Source organism: Portunus trituberculatus, chromosome 46 (assembly GCF_017591435.1).
Source record: "Portunus trituberculatus isolate SZX2019 chromosome 46, ASM1759143v1, whole genome shotgun sequence".
Classification (NCBI taxonomy): Eukaryota; Metazoa; Arthropoda; class Malacostraca; order Decapoda; family Portunidae; genus Portunus; species Portunus trituberculatus.
The window spans coordinates 4,881,165-4,897,130 of record NC_059300.1 but is presented as its reverse complement, the minus strand read 5'-3'; the positions used below and the strand labels follow the sequence as shown (position 1 = coordinate 4,897,130).

At 35.9% G+C, this 15,966-nt stretch overlaps 1 protein-coding gene across 23 annotated transcripts in view; it reads right to left on the bottom strand.

The window, feature by feature from the left end:
* Positions 1-358: 358 nt before the first annotated feature.
* Positions 359-15,966, bottom strand: part of LOC123520258 (serine/threonine-protein kinase MARK2-like) — a 126,017-nt gene continuing 110,409 nt past the window's right edge. For 15 of the 23 annotated variants that reach the window (XM_045282374.1, XM_045282377.1, XM_045282381.1 and 12 more), the window contains 7 exons: positions 14,796-15,014; positions 13,998-14,216; positions 10,710-10,742; positions 7,468-7,476; positions 5,220-5,331; positions 4,110-4,214; positions 359-989 (listed from right to left, as the gene is read on the bottom strand). In XM_045282374.1, the coding sequence (XP_045138309.1) occupies positions 876-989; positions 4,110-4,214; positions 5,220-5,331; positions 7,468-7,476; positions 10,710-10,742; positions 13,998-14,216; positions 14,796-15,014 (811 nt within the window). In that variant the 3' untranslated portion in view covers positions 359-875. Of the gene's footprint in view, positions 990-4,103; positions 4,215-5,183; positions 5,332-7,467; positions 7,477-10,709; positions 10,743-13,997; positions 14,217-14,795; positions 15,015-15,966 lie in introns of those variants that run through there. The other 8 variants (XM_045282387.1, XM_045282386.1, XM_045282385.1 and 5 more) reach the window with 5 other exon arrangements.

Sequence of the window (15,966 nt, the reverse complement as noted above, 5' to 3'; positions counted from 1 at the left end):
ACACGTCATCTACACAACCGCACTACTCTGGCCAGTGCTGGTGGAAGGGGGTAAGTACTAAGACACTTTGTTGTCCATTCACATATTGTTCAAATATACTTCATTTCCAAATATCACACTTTTTTACCAACCATATATATATATGTATATATATATATATATATATATATATATATATATATATATATATATATATATATATATATATATATATATATATATATATATACACACACACACACACATATATATATATATATATATATATATATATATATATATATATATATATATATATATATATATATATATATATATATATATATATATATATGATCATGTCTTTTCAAAGTTATAGTCAAGATAGCTTAGTACATTTTATGTAAACAAGTGTTGTGGTCGCAATTAATTTCAAAAGGCAACTGGATTTCGAACAGCGAGAGGGTTCCACTTTATACTTTGGAGAGTGAGGATGGGAAGCCAACAAGCCAATGGTGCTTCAGGTGAGGCCTGTGGAACTTAAAATGAGAATTCTTCCATGAGTGAGCTTGTAATCGTTTTCTGTGAGCTTCATAGGGGGGTTGCCAAAACACTCCAGGTCAGGACACGAAAATGCATTCTGAAAACAGCTCCGAAAATTTGCAGTGCCAACATTTATCTATTAACATTTTTAACAAGAGCAATTCAGATGTATGTTAGGCACACTTCGGAATATGTTTTAATTCCCTGAATCTTTCAACAAGATCGTGTGACCCAGAGACATCACTTGAGGCACCCCCCCTTTCACTTCCTGATGAGAAGACCATGATTCAGGCTGTGTTGTGCCCAAGTGGTACTTCTACTAGAGAATCACCTAGTTCAAATTCTCCTTGTAGTCACAGTTTCAGCTCATTGGCAATCTTGCTAGCAATATTCTTAAATCCAATAGAAGTTCCTGATATCCTCTTGAATCGAACACCATTCAAACTAAGTCTTGGCAGCTTACACACCTGAAAGGTAAATGATATTCAGGTTCAAGCAAAGAATTCATAAATACACATTTATATAATTAATTCTGTTTTCTTCATAAAAAAATAAATAAATAAATAAAATAAAAAAAAAAAAAAAAAATAAATAAATAAATAAAATAAAATAAAAATAAAATAAATAAATAAATAATAATAGTAATGAATGATAAGATAATTAAAGAATGATAAGATAATGAAAGGTGTGATTATGTCTTGTTATCCAAGAAATTATTTCTATTACTGAAAGATACTTAGTAAAAGTCTGTTAATCCGATAAAAAGGGAACCTGGAGTGCATCAGATTATCAGTTTCACCAGATTATCAGGATGTACCCCTGAATACACTATACATAAGTAATAAAATAGTAAGTAATAAGAAATTATGATATGATGTGATATGGGTAGTTGAAATATGATGTACTAGTTTGCTTGGAGGTAGGGGAGTGTCGGTAGCCCCTTGCTACTAGGGTCCTTCTGGTGGTATTCTGCATAGTGTTTGTGGCTGAACATACTCATTATCAGATTTCCCAGAACTTGTGACCATCAATCTTTCAATCATCAGAAGTCATTGGCTATACCTTCCCTATTGTCAACTGCTATAACTCACATTCACAATTTGTCAACTAAATATATAGAATTAAATAGGTTCTTGACATAATTTTATTGGATTCAAATTGTTTTGGGTTAGTAAGACAAAGTATCCAAACAAAACAAACACAATACTCAAATATCTTTGAAGTTGAACTTTTCGATATTCAAATGCAAAAGTTCAACTTTTTACTCAAAACAATATCTGGCACTTCGACATCTGCATGCTGTTGTAAACAAAGTCTCTTCTCTCCATCCCCACCCACCGCTACCAGTTATTCCGCCACGGTCATGAGAACAAAATTCTCTTGTGTTAGTCAGTGGTTTTTCATCTAGAAACTTAAAATGACACCAAAGAGGCTTATTAGTGGTGAAAATAAGGAATCTAGTAAGTGTTAGAGCAGTGCTATTCAACCTGGGTGGACACTCCACCTTATAGTGGACGAAATTAAGTGAGGGGTGGACTACTGCGTGGACGAGATCCTTACCTGCACGCGTCTATAATATACAAGAGACTCTCTCTTTCTCTCTCTTCTATATTTCTTAAAATACATACTACAAATACATATTTACCTATTGTAACATCGAGGTTGCCACCTCGCCTACTCGCAATACCCCCGATAGTACAACCACGCAATGGACTGTCTCGCCATTGGTTGTCGTGAATCACGCGACTGAGTTCCTGATCTCAATTGGCTGAATTGGCAACACTGTCAACTGTGGACTCAGGGAGTGGTGACTGGTATTACTGCAGTGTAACTGCAGTAATAACTGCTTTTTCTGTTTACATAGTCATAGAAATGAGATATGAAAACAGATTTTGAATATTAAAAATGGGTGTGGTGGACAGCTTCTACTTAATCATCACTAGGGGTGGACGACATTAAAAAAAAGGTTGAAGACCACTGTGTTAGAAAGCAACAGCCCTACACTAGTGGGTTCACAGTAATCACACCAGGAGACGAGTGGTGACTCGCATTCCGACGAATAACTGCTCTCCTCTTCCTCCCCACCCTTTTCTCCTCCTCTTCTATGTTATCCATCATCAGCCTTCAACTACAGTAAGTACAAAAAAAAACTTGAGATATTTGTAAACTTAAGGTTTTGTTAAGGTTAGAGCGAATTACCTGATTTATAGGCATCAGTAGTTGAACTTTTTTGATACTTGAACAGCCATTTGGAATTAATTAGGTTCATGTATTGAGTCTTCACTGTATATGTAAGATTACAGTTGGCAGCCTGACACATGCAGGCAAGGTTTGGTTGAGTTTTCGAATAACTTTTTGTACTGCTCTCAGAATTTATCTACAATACTTTACTGCATCAAAGGACGTTATTTACACATTGTTACTGATAAATAACGTTAAATTAGTAACAAAAACAGTTGGTGATTGTGTTATGGTATATACAGCCATGTTATCATGATATTGATAGAAGTTACAATAGTTAAAAGGCAGTGCTAAAAATGGGCAAATCCTGTCTTAACCATATTGATTTATGATAGATTTATCTAAAATGTGCCATTTTTGTCTTGCTATGACCAATGTTATTAGCTATGATGATTTCCAGAATACAGGCCTTGGTGCCTGGTTCAAATTTGGGCAGAAACCGAATTTTGGCAATAAATAATTTTCTTCACCCAACCTTAAAAATTTGGATTATTGAGAAATTTGACTTATCAGTGTTTGGATCAATGGACTTTTATTGCATATTCAATAATCTAGCTGATACGTAATCTTTTTACTAAAAAATACTCATCATGAAGTAATCATCAGTAAAATGATAGAATAGACTTGAAAACTCGGCAAATACTTATTTTTAAGTTAAAATTCTGGTGTATATACTGAAAACTGAGAGATAGAGAATCTGATGTGAGATCTGGAAAACTCAAGATCTGACAAACATGAAGGCATAAAAACAGTAAGTTTGGAAGGTATTATAAAGATGATTTTATTCAAGCCATTCTTTTGGATAAAACCCCTACAGGAAAAAAGTCCTTTGTCAGCAAAAGATAGAATAGAGTAAGGATATTCTAGAAAAGTAACCTACAATGAAAATATGTTTGGGCCTTGTTAAGTTTCAATGAGAGAGAGAGAGAGAGAGAGAGAGAGAGAGAGAGAGAGAGAGAGAGAGAGAGAGAGAGAGAGAGAGAGAGAGAGAGAGAGAGAGAGAGAGAGAGAGAGAGAGAGAGAGAGAGAGAGAGAGAGAGAGATTTTGAGGAAGTTTCAAAAACTCAGAGGGAGAAATCTTAATCAGTATTTATTATACAGGTTTCACATCAACGTATGATTGAAAAGTGGATGTATCAATAGGAAATGCTATATTTAAGAAAAAGAGGTAGTCTTTATTTAATAAAGGATGACATGATGAAATCCTACTTAATTTACCATGGAGGATGTGTCTGCAGTAATACAGCATGCATCAATATCTATAAAATCCAATGATTTCATCCATGATATACATAGAAGTTCAAACATCTATAACACAATGGGTACAACGCACATACATCACTCACCTCAATCTCCCATTGTACTAAGGAGTCTGTGTTAGGGTCCCCATGAACGCATAGAAGCAAGAACTTTTCTCGCTGCTCATAATCACAGTTGTTTGCATCTAACACCTGCAACAAGAGAGAGAGTACCAGAAGACATCATTAGTCAATGAGAATTAATTCATATCCCTGCTTGTTCTAACTTTCCCATGCTGCATTAACATATAACAAATTTTTGATGACTGGCAAATATGCAAATAAAATTCTAATAATGCTAGACTCACACTTACATTACAAATACAAGACACTGTCCTGATACAGAAGCTATCTCTCTACTTCAAGACTATAAAAACATAACATAGTACTGTACTTGGGACTTTCTGCTACATAATTACATGCAAAAACACAAGGCCCAAAATTAGGCCACTGAATTACATTTAAGATTTCATGCAAATATAACAAAATAATGATGGAAAAAAAAAAATTTACGTTTCCAGCATCATGCTGGTTTTATAATACCCATTAATAGCCTGCTGTTTATGTTTATAACCTTGTTGAAATTAAATTAAAATAAACAGGAGTACAGAAAGCTTCATTTAACTTAAAACATGTAAAATAAAACTGCATAAATGCTTCATGAAAGCACGATGTAATACGTTAAAGAACGCAAAAGGGAGCAAGGAAATCAAAACAAACACTGAACCAAATCTAGCATGACATTAATGTTGGTCTACAAGCAGCCACAGTCTATAACTTTTGCTGTGGTAATGACAGGTTCAATGACACAAATGTGCACACAGAGACCATAATAATTTGGGGAGTACAATGAGCTGTTCTATATGACTTCAGGAAATTAACTCTTCACTGGAGCACTGGGAGGGGAAACCAATGAGACCAAGAATAAGAAGTTAAGTGGTGAAGACCTATGAGAATGGTGTTATGTGGGGTGTGTGTGGTATGTGGGATGTCTTTCATTACTGCGGGGGAGGATCAACATTGTGTGGGTATTGTGGGGAGGGGGGCAGCAAGGGGCACCGAGGGAGATAGCTGCTAGCATGAAGACAGTGTGTTAAGCAGGACATGCAGCGGGTGGATTACTTTTCGTCGCTATTCATGGTGCTGGGGGTGGTCTACCTTGCGAATCTCGGCCATGATGTCATTGGGGTCACGTGAAGAGGTTGTTTTCATGCTCCACGTGAAGCGCAATGACCGAGGCTTGACTTGTTCATCATTATTCACAGATGGGCTGGAAAAGTAGGCAGTCATTGTAATTTCTCATTGAACTAAGGCATGGATGAAATTTGATGAATGATATGTGGTTATGACAATAATATTATGATTCTTTATATCTCACCTTATTAATAATCACTAAAGTCTATTTAATGCCTTGGATGTTTACTGCTTTCACTTTCTGGTACAGACTGTTTCAGTGCATCACACCAAAGATTGGGACAACACAAGCACAGACACAAGCCCTGCCTCACATCTTTACTTATACTGGGGACAGGACTAATCATCACTGATTGCACTGCATGAGGCTCAGTTCTGCTGCTTTATCTTTATTAAAAAGGTGGGATCATAAGGCCATATGATGAGAAAATGAACACTCCAAATCATTTTGAAGATCGCATATTAATTATAACTAACATATGCATTAACTAGTGAGATATGAACACAGGAAGTTGAGTTGATAGTCTATGAATGCAGTAGTGAAAGTAATTTGAGAGGTACTAGTGAATTGAAAAAAATGGATGGTGAAAATAGTAATGCTTCATGAGTAGATAAAACTATCTGTTATGTCCATGAGTTTTACAGTGGTAGACTTGATGGAACACAGAGATAGTTTGGTCATTGAGAATGAAAGAAGGAGAGATGACAAGAGAGAGAGAGAGAGAGAGAGAGAGAGAGAGAGAGAGAGAGAGAGAGAGAGAGAGAGAGAGAGAGAGAGAGAGAGAGAGAGAGAGAGAGAGAGAGAGAGAGAGAAACAAGTTAATTAAAAATTAGTAGAAATTGATATCAATTTCTCACAAAATGTTTAAGATAGCATTAAAAAAAAAAAAAAAAAAATATATATATATATATATATATATATATATATATATATATATATATATATATATATATATATATATATATATATATATATATATATATATATATATATATATATATATATATATATATATATATATATATATATATATATATATATATATATATATATATATATATATATATATATATATATATATATATATATATATATATATATATATATATATATATATATATATATATATATATATATATATATATATATATATATATATATATATATATATATATATATATATATATATATATATATATATATATATATATATATATATATATATATATATATATATATATATATTGTCACAATATGAAAATCTAATAAATACCTATTATGAGCATAACTTAATAATATTTGCTAGGTAATATCTGACATAATCTCCTTTCAAACATTCACACAAGCTACTATATCACATTTTCATTATTTTCCACAATTTCATGCATAATTAATATAACAATCAACTTGAACATTTCCATAGATATGTTTTATTCAAAGCTCTCTTCAGTACTCCGAAATCTCTGATCCTCCTCTCATCCTGTGGCTCACTTCTGCCCCCATACCAACATCTAGCTATGTATAAAAAAAATAGCAGCCTGGTGCAGTCCTTCACCAATCAGAATTATATCAGCATCCAGTAGAACTCTATCCTCATTGCATATCATCACATCACTCTTTGCCACATTAACATTTAAAAAAAGTTTTCTTCTGTCATACATCCTCACAAATTCTACAGATTTTCTCTAATATTTATAAGAGCTGAAATAAATCCCTTATCGTGTTTGCATCTTGTTTCCAAGCTCTGGTTCTCACATCCCTTGTTTACAGGCAACAACCAAAACAAGAAGATAGTACATGCCTATCTTAGAGTAACAATTACCGAGATCCTTTTCTTGTATTTTCTTGGTACCCATAGTTTTCTGTAAATCTACATCAAAATCCTTCACACCTACCTCATCCCATTCCTGTCAATCTCAGCATATGCATAAAAAACTGATCAAATAAAGAACACTAGTAAAACATAACAGCAAAAATAATAATAAAAAAAAACAAGAATTGCAGAAATTATAATAGCACCTATAAAACTAAGATCCATACCCTTTAACAGACATGGAAAGTAGCATAGAGTCAATTTCACATTAAATTCCTGATAACTAGAAAATTAAACTAATCTAAGATAGTACTGAGAAACTGCCAATACTGCAACTTAGTAATGTAGCTGAGGTATCATAACAAAGCAGTGCTATCTATACTTTGGTGAGCTTTTACCTTGTGAAGCTGCATGTAAAGATAAAAAAAAAAGTGAAAAGAAAAAAATTCATCCATCATGGTACTATTATGTTCAGTTATTTACATTACACATCAAATTAATATGAAACTTTATTTTTATGACAGTACAAAGCTTTATCATTATGATGAACTTGGAAAGAGAAATCAACTGAAAATTATTCTGACTAGAGGAACATGCTCATTCTGAAGAATAAACTGAGGTCTATCCAAGCACTTTTTCCTTTTAAGGTCTCTTCTTGTCAATATTTAGAATATGCTAATATGACATAACAGGCAATTATGTGTTCCTGTGGTCCTATGAGCCCCAGACAGGCCACATTCAAGAGCAGGACCATAACAGGTATGTTACACAAATGACTCCAGCTCAAGATCCTTCTTGAAACACTGAATTCAAAACACACAAAGTGAGTGTGAACAACATTCTTAGGTAATTAATTGTGTGTTTGGGCTTAAATTTAAAGCCAACAGCAATGAACATGATGAAAAAAAGCATTCTTACTCAATCCAATACCTTTATATACCTCTTGCTCATTCTAATTCAACAATGCATTTTGTGACATTTTCATTTTACCTCACATGTTTACCACTATCTATTTACACATGATATGGTCCTATAGAAGTTACATATATATATATATATATATATATATATATATATATATATATATATATATATATATATATATATATATATATATATAAACTTCCTTCCTAGAAGCACATGTATGAGTTTAGCTAAAATAAACTAGACTCATCATTTCTAGATATGGGTCCTTCTCTACACAGAAGCTTCAGAGTAAGATGATACATGACCTGAAGCATGATAAGGTTGGTCAGAGAGAGAGAGAGAGAGAGAGAGAGAGAGAGAGAGAGAGAGAGAGAGAGAGAGAGAGAGAGAGAGAGAGAGAGAGAGAGAGAGAGAGAGAGAGAGAGAGAGAGAGAGAGAGAGAGAGAGAGAGAGAGAGAGAGAGCAGACGCATACTAACAAAAATAACCTAAACAGACAACAAATGCAATAGCAGCAAGGTGGATGGTGAGCACTCTGGATGGCAGTGAGGAACATGAGATGAGGTAAGTTAATCATGTTAATGGCTGAAAAAACATGGTGCTTGAATTTCCCCATCTACTGGTCCCTGTTAGAAAGTTGCCAGGCAAAATTGTGGTGTTCACACCACCAAGCCACCATGTAGGTAGATGAGATGTTATTGGTCAGGGCAAGGGGACAAAGCCTAATGTATTGCTTGTGGAAACAATCTTATTTTCATTTTATGCGCTAGTGCATTGAATTACCCAGTGCTTGTTATGAGACAAAACAACATCAAACCAAGAGTATAAAAGGTTTAGGAATGTACCAAAACCATTTACTATTACCCAAGAAAGTCAGCTGCTCTCTCTCTCTCTCTCTCTCTCTCTCTCTATATATATATATATATATATATATATATATATATATATATATATATATATATATATATATATATATATATATATATATATATATATATATATATATATATATATACACACACACACACACACACACACACACACACACACACACACACACACACACACACACACACACACACACACAAACACACAGTGAAAATCTGTTAATCCAAACACTGATAATTCAAATTTCTCAGTAGTCATTTTTTTTTTTTTTAAGTGGAGTCAAAACATTAATTTAGTCAAAATTATGTTTCTAAACAAACTTAAAACAGGCACTAAATGCACTCTAGCAGCAAGTGGTGGAAACAGATGCTCCTAACAACACTTTCATACCTTTTCATACTCCATAACAGTGATGAATTTCTACAAATAAACTTGTTGTTTGAATGACATGAAATTAGCTGATTTCTGACCTCTTTTGTAATGCATGTTACTTGATTTAGTGCTTCCTCACGAAAAACAAGCCACAAGTCCCGTACAATCATTGGTTGATGAGAGGTAGGCATGGGTTAAAAAGTCTTAACTTGAAAGCTATCTATTAATGACAGAAATTATGTAGAACGTCAATGAGTTCAATACTGGTCTCATTAAAGAAACATAAGCAACATGAGAAAATTATTGGAGGTGTGAAACCAAAAATTGTCCGAAGTTATATAGGAGGTCCTGGAGTGGTGGCGATTTCAGGGGTACATTCTGATAATCCCAAGAAACCAATAATACAACACACTCCTGGTCCCCTGCTTGTCTGATTAACAGACTATTATTCAATATATATATATATATATATATATATATATATATATATATATATATATATATATATATATATATATATATATATATATATATATATATATATATATATATATATATATATATATATATATATATATATATATATATATATATATATATATATATATATATATATATACACACACACACACACACACACACACACACACACACACACACACACACACACACACACACACACACACACACACACACACACACACAGGTAGACAAATATGCGTGTATATACATACATGTACTTTTATGTGTATGCATATGTATACTTTTGTACACACAAGCACACACATGCATGCATGCACATGCACACTGCTTGCTAGTTCAGTGATGATGTATTTGTCTATAACTTGGCAGACTGAAGTTTAACTCCATTCAAGAGATATGGTTTTTCAATGATCCCTGAGTTGTTACTAGCTCTCTCCTCCAACAGCAGGATGGAATGTGTTATGTGAAATGTTAAGGCCTTACCCATAAAACTAAGCTCTGTCCAGAGGAGTACAGATGACAATAACAAGTCCATCACATGATCATCAAAGATCATTGGGGAATTATACATATTTTTCTTGTTATCTTATAAGTATGAATGGACCTTAACTAGTTAAGAGCAGACTGGTGTACAAATCTAAGGCACACCATGAAAGGTGGTAAACAGGTAAGGCAAGATATTGAAAAGTATCAATGTTTTTTTTACATTAAGAGTGAGTTTGTTAAATTTTTAAGAAGTTTATAATTTTTGACACTAAAGTCACAATACTTCCAAGGTCTCTGAGCTTAACCCTCATTTAAGTAGTAATGATCAACAAATTTTCAAAAACTGCACTGGAAAAAGTTTTTTCTTTTATTCAAAGATCACATTGATGGATATGACAGTATTTGTAAAAGTGAATATTTCTCCCCAACAAGTGACAATGAGCCAAGTCTCCACAATGCTTTTACTAGTGCTATACAACACCTACCTAGCAGCTTGCCTAGTTGGTGTTTCCAGGGGGCTGAAATTTGAAACAAAGCAAAAAATCAAACAAACATGCAGAAACATTCTAAAGATAAAAATATCCATTGCAATAAAAGTTATTTTAATAAAGAAAATCTAAAACAAAACTAAACTCCATTACTAAGCAAGGCTTTGGATTGTTTAAAGATAATGAAAGGACCATTGTTTTTGATAATGGAAGACCCAATTCCACATTGCTAACACATTGATATCAAGCTACAACAGTTTTTATTTTGTATTTGAAAACCAAATTGAAGATTAAGTGTAATGGAACAAATAAAGTAATTAGACATTTTTATCAATTCTTCCACTCTTAACTTTGAAACTAAATCTCTGTATTTGTATGACTGTGGCTGAGGCAAAAGAAGCAAAATTTTCAATGACTAAAACAAACAGCCTCACACACATGCAATACGTTTATTCCAGGCATCCTCTACAATATTTAAGGCTATTCGATGTGTGTGTGTGTGTGTGTGTGTGTGTGTGTGTGTGTGTGTGTGTGTGTGTGTGTGTGTGTGTGTGTGTGTGTGTGTGTAAAGACATATTTCTAGTTTTGTATCTTTCTTTAGGGCAACTTTCAAGTAAATGAAAAAATGAGTGCATCCTCCTGTAATTTCATTTTTTTTTTTTTTTTTCAACTATAACTTTTGAAGCAATTGAAGTAAGAGTAAAACAGATGCTATTTCTTTTAGTATATTACTGGACTAAATATTCACCTAGGACAAATAACGTTAAAATGAATTCTTATTTTACCTTTTTTCTACATAAACATTTATCTTTTTCAGTACTAGACGTGTGTGTGTGTGTGTGTGTGTGTGTGTGTGTGTGTGTGTGTGTGTGTGTGTGTGTGTGTGTGTGTGTGTATTTACCTAGTTGTATTTACCTAGTTGTAGTTTTACAGGGCCTGGGCTTTATGCTCGTGTGGTCCCGTCTCCATATCTACACTTATCCAATTTTTCTTTAAAACTATGTACACTCTTTGCTGATACCACTTCCTCACTCAAACTGTTCCAACTGTGTGTGTGTGTGTGTGTGTGTGTGTGTGTGTGTGTGTGTGTGTGTGTGTGTGTGTGTGTGTGTGTGTGTGTGTGTGTGTGTGTGTGTACTAATATTATTGAGAAGCAATTATATTAACTACAGCATAGAGTAGATTAAAATCAAACTAGTCAACTTTTACAACACTTTCTCATATAAAGTAGTTGACTATTTATACAAGAACTTACATAATGAAGAAATCAATGAATACATAATTGGAGGCTTCACTAATCTATTTTTAATAACTGCTCATACATGACTCTAGAATAGTCTTCTAACCCTTATAACAAATGTGGCTCTGTATAAATCTATATTTTCTATAACCTATACAAACTCCATGAACTTCCTGTATTTCATGCTAGATTAAGAAAGACAAAATAGGACCAAGGGATGGAATCTAATATCTGTAAAGCAAATAAATTAAACTCTCCCCCATGCCCCTCTCTCTCTCTCTCTCTCTCTCTGTATTTACTGCCACCACCACCAAGGCCTGGTCACATGTAGACCCCCAACCACCAGTCATAACCCTTCGGGTAAGACTGATCACACACACCACAAGCCTGATCCTCCTGGTCAGGGGAGACATTAACTGCCCTGCTAGCCAGTGAAAAAATCCCAAAGATGACCAACCCCCTAGTGGAGCCAGTCATGGCAGCCAACACAGACTTGTCCCTTTCACCGCTGAGGCACAAGGCTCTGTGTGTGTGTGTGTGTGTGTGTGTGTGTGTGTGTGTGTGTGTGTGTGTGTGTGTAATTCACCTTGGTTGCCTCCTGGTCTGGGCCAGTCTTCCCCATTACCGAGTGAGCTCAGAGCTCATAGACTGATCTTCGGGTAGGACTGAGACCACAACACACTCCACACACCGGGAAAGCGAGGCCGCAACCCCTCAAGTTACATCCCGTACCTATTTACTGCTAGGTGAACAGGGGCTACACATTAAGAGGCTTGCCCATTTGCCTCGCCGTGCCGGGATTCGAACCCGGCCCTCTCGATTGTGAGTCGAGCGTGCTAACCACTAAACTACGCGGTGTAAAAATTTCTAGAAAAATAAATCAAACTCTCCCCCATGCCCCCTCCTCTCTCTCTCTCTCTCTGTATTTACTGCCACCACCACCAAGGCCTGGTCACAAGCAGACCCCCAACCACCAGCCATTACCCTTCGGGTAAGACAGATCACACACACCACAAGCCTGTGTGTGTGTGTGTTCACTGTTTGATCTGCTGCAGTCTCTGATGAGACAGCCAGACGTTACCCTACGGAACGAGCTCAGAGCACATTATTTCCGATCTTCAGATAAGCCTGAGACCAGGCACACACCACACACCGGGACAACAAGGTCACAACTCCTCAATTTACATCCCGTACCTACTCACTGCTAGGTGAACAGGGGCTCCACGTGAAAGGAGACACACCCAAATATCTCCACCCGGCCGAGGAATCGAACCCCGGTCTTCCGGCTTGTGAAGCCAGCGCTCTAACCACTGAGCTACCGGGTGTGTGTGTGTGTGTGTGTGTGTGTGATATCTATTCTAAGGAAAATGACAATATACATAACTATTCATATAGTATGCTGTTGAAGAGGATTTAATCATGGCAAAATAAATACACTTACAATCACACTGATAACACTTCCCTCACACCTTAGCCTCAAGACTTTTACTCATAAGTGGGAAGAGAATTAGTCCTAATGAAGCATAATGTCCATCATCAAATTGCATAGCATATTGGAATACCTCTGTCTATTGCAATGCAACAGTTGCATTCATTTCCTCATATCCAGTCTAATCAGCTGAGCAACCCATTTGTAGAATCTTCTCTGAAGCCATTCTAAGTTATAACACTGTTTATGCATTCACAATTCTCTATTCATCCATATCATGCACAACCACTCAGGTGTGAATGTTTGTATGGACACAGTCTTGAATGCCTTGATAGAAAGTTCTATGCCTGACCTGAGGACTAGGTCAAGTGTGAGGTTAGAGCTGGGTTTTATTAAAGAGCACTGTAAATAAAACCTTCCTAGCTTCAATGGTAAAGTTATCATCCCTGAGCCTTCTAAGACATGCAGAGTGTAGTTTTTCTTCTATCCTCTTTTCCTTCATTCTTCCCTTTTCTATAAATGGATTTTACTTAGTGAAGCCTCTAATTAGCACATCCTCAAATTCTGAAGACATGGAAACACGATTACTTGGTTACATATTAATAATGCATCTTACCGTTTTGAGAATTTAGAAGATAATTTGGAGAAGAAACTGGTTCTACTGGCAGATGATAGTACACTTGTATCTTGAGTAGTTAGAGGCGCTCCAACTCCTCCGTACGTGTTGTTATTTCGTCGGTTTTGTCCACTATGGAACGTTGATCGACTTTGGTGGTTTCGAGGGAAGGGATTGCGATTGGTTGAGACAGGTGATACAGGAGTTTTGTTCGATGAGCTGAAACATAACAAATGTTTCTGTTTAAGCAATATGCTGCACACACATGTTCACATCTGTTGAGCTGCTCAGACTAACACCTGATATTTCTATAGTATTAGGGATGTTTAGAGCCTCAACAATAGACAAAGTATGGAATGCAATTTGCAAAAAATCATTATCAGCACAATTTTTTTTTTCTTAAAAAACTGTAAGGAATAATTTCTCAATAGTCTTTTAATGTCAATTAGTAAAGGTATTTACAAGACTAGCGACAACAGTGCATGCTATAAAGGCATTCACTAATGGTCTTTGCAACAATTGAAGGCAACAGAACTACAAAGGTCATGCAAAATTTATTGTTAGGCTCGTCACACCACCCTTTACAGATACCAGATCTTGGTAGACTCGAACTGACCAGAATGTGTAATGGTGTATGTATGTGGCTTATGCTATGCCTGCTATATACAAGCTGCCATGCAACTCTCATGAATACGTTCTGGAGGGAAACGACACTGGAATGGTGCAGGAGCAGAAGACACAGGTGAAGGTGCAAGCAAAAAGCAACAATTTGTGTGCACCCACACAGAGACATACTACCTTGACCGTAAAGGATCTAGGGGGTGGTCTAGGGGCGAGAGATCCACTCGACCTGGACCAGCACCCGTGCCCGCAGAAATGGACGCTGACTTGAAATGACCTTTTGCAGGTCGAGAGTTAGTGGCTGTCGAGGGGTGGCCATGGGACAGGCTGTCCACCGGGGCCCCCACCACACATGAGGGAGGGGCCCCAGGGAGGAGTGGTACTGCAGCCACACCACTGTAGTCACAAGACAACCAGAGTTATGACAGGCCACACACACATGGACACACACGCAGGCTGTCACTCACCCCCTTCTGAGCCACATACCAATGAGAAGCCACTGACTGTCACCATCCTTATTAATATAATTGCCATCAGGGATGAACAAAGATAGCTGCCTTAAACAGCTATATCACTCATGTCCCTGAGAAATCAGCTATGGACATAGCAGTAAATGTTCCCAAGAAGGCTTTTTAGATATATAAACAAAGGCTCAACTAGAAGAAGGTGCCTGTGACTGAGTAAGTCATGCACGGAAAACCATCAAAATCCAGGAGACCACAGACCCAGAGAGTCAACGGAGGGAATAGATGCATTGGATAAGGGCTTGATGTTTGTTATGGGTAGCAATAGCACTACAAGCAGCACTTGCAATAGCAGTAGCAGCAGAAATAGCAGCAGCATTAGTTATCTGCCACATAAGCCACTTTTTTTTATATAGTACTCACTTCAGGTATACCAACACAGGAGTTATGACAGCCTATGTACTGTCAAATGTCCTAGGTCATAACTAGTGGTAATCATGTCTCAAGGTAGTCGTACATTTGTAGTTCTGTGTGCAGTATATATATAGATGTTCTGTCTTATAATTCAGAGCTCTGGTTTGCAGCATCCATTGAAAATTACTAATTACACATCGAACATTCATTGTCACATATCAGAATTGGTCAAGTTTATGGCAAACCAAAAGCTGAATTCATGTTTATCTGAGGGTGGGTGGCGCTAAGTGTTGGCAAGGATTATGTATAAGGCATTATTATTAACTTCTGTACACAGTACAATTAGTGCATGAATGACACAGTGACATTACACGAGCTTTGGTTTACACAAAGGCAGACTGGAAAAGGGAGGTCAAATAGAACTATAGCCATTCAACAATCAAGACATACACTTCTTAGAGGGTAGTCTG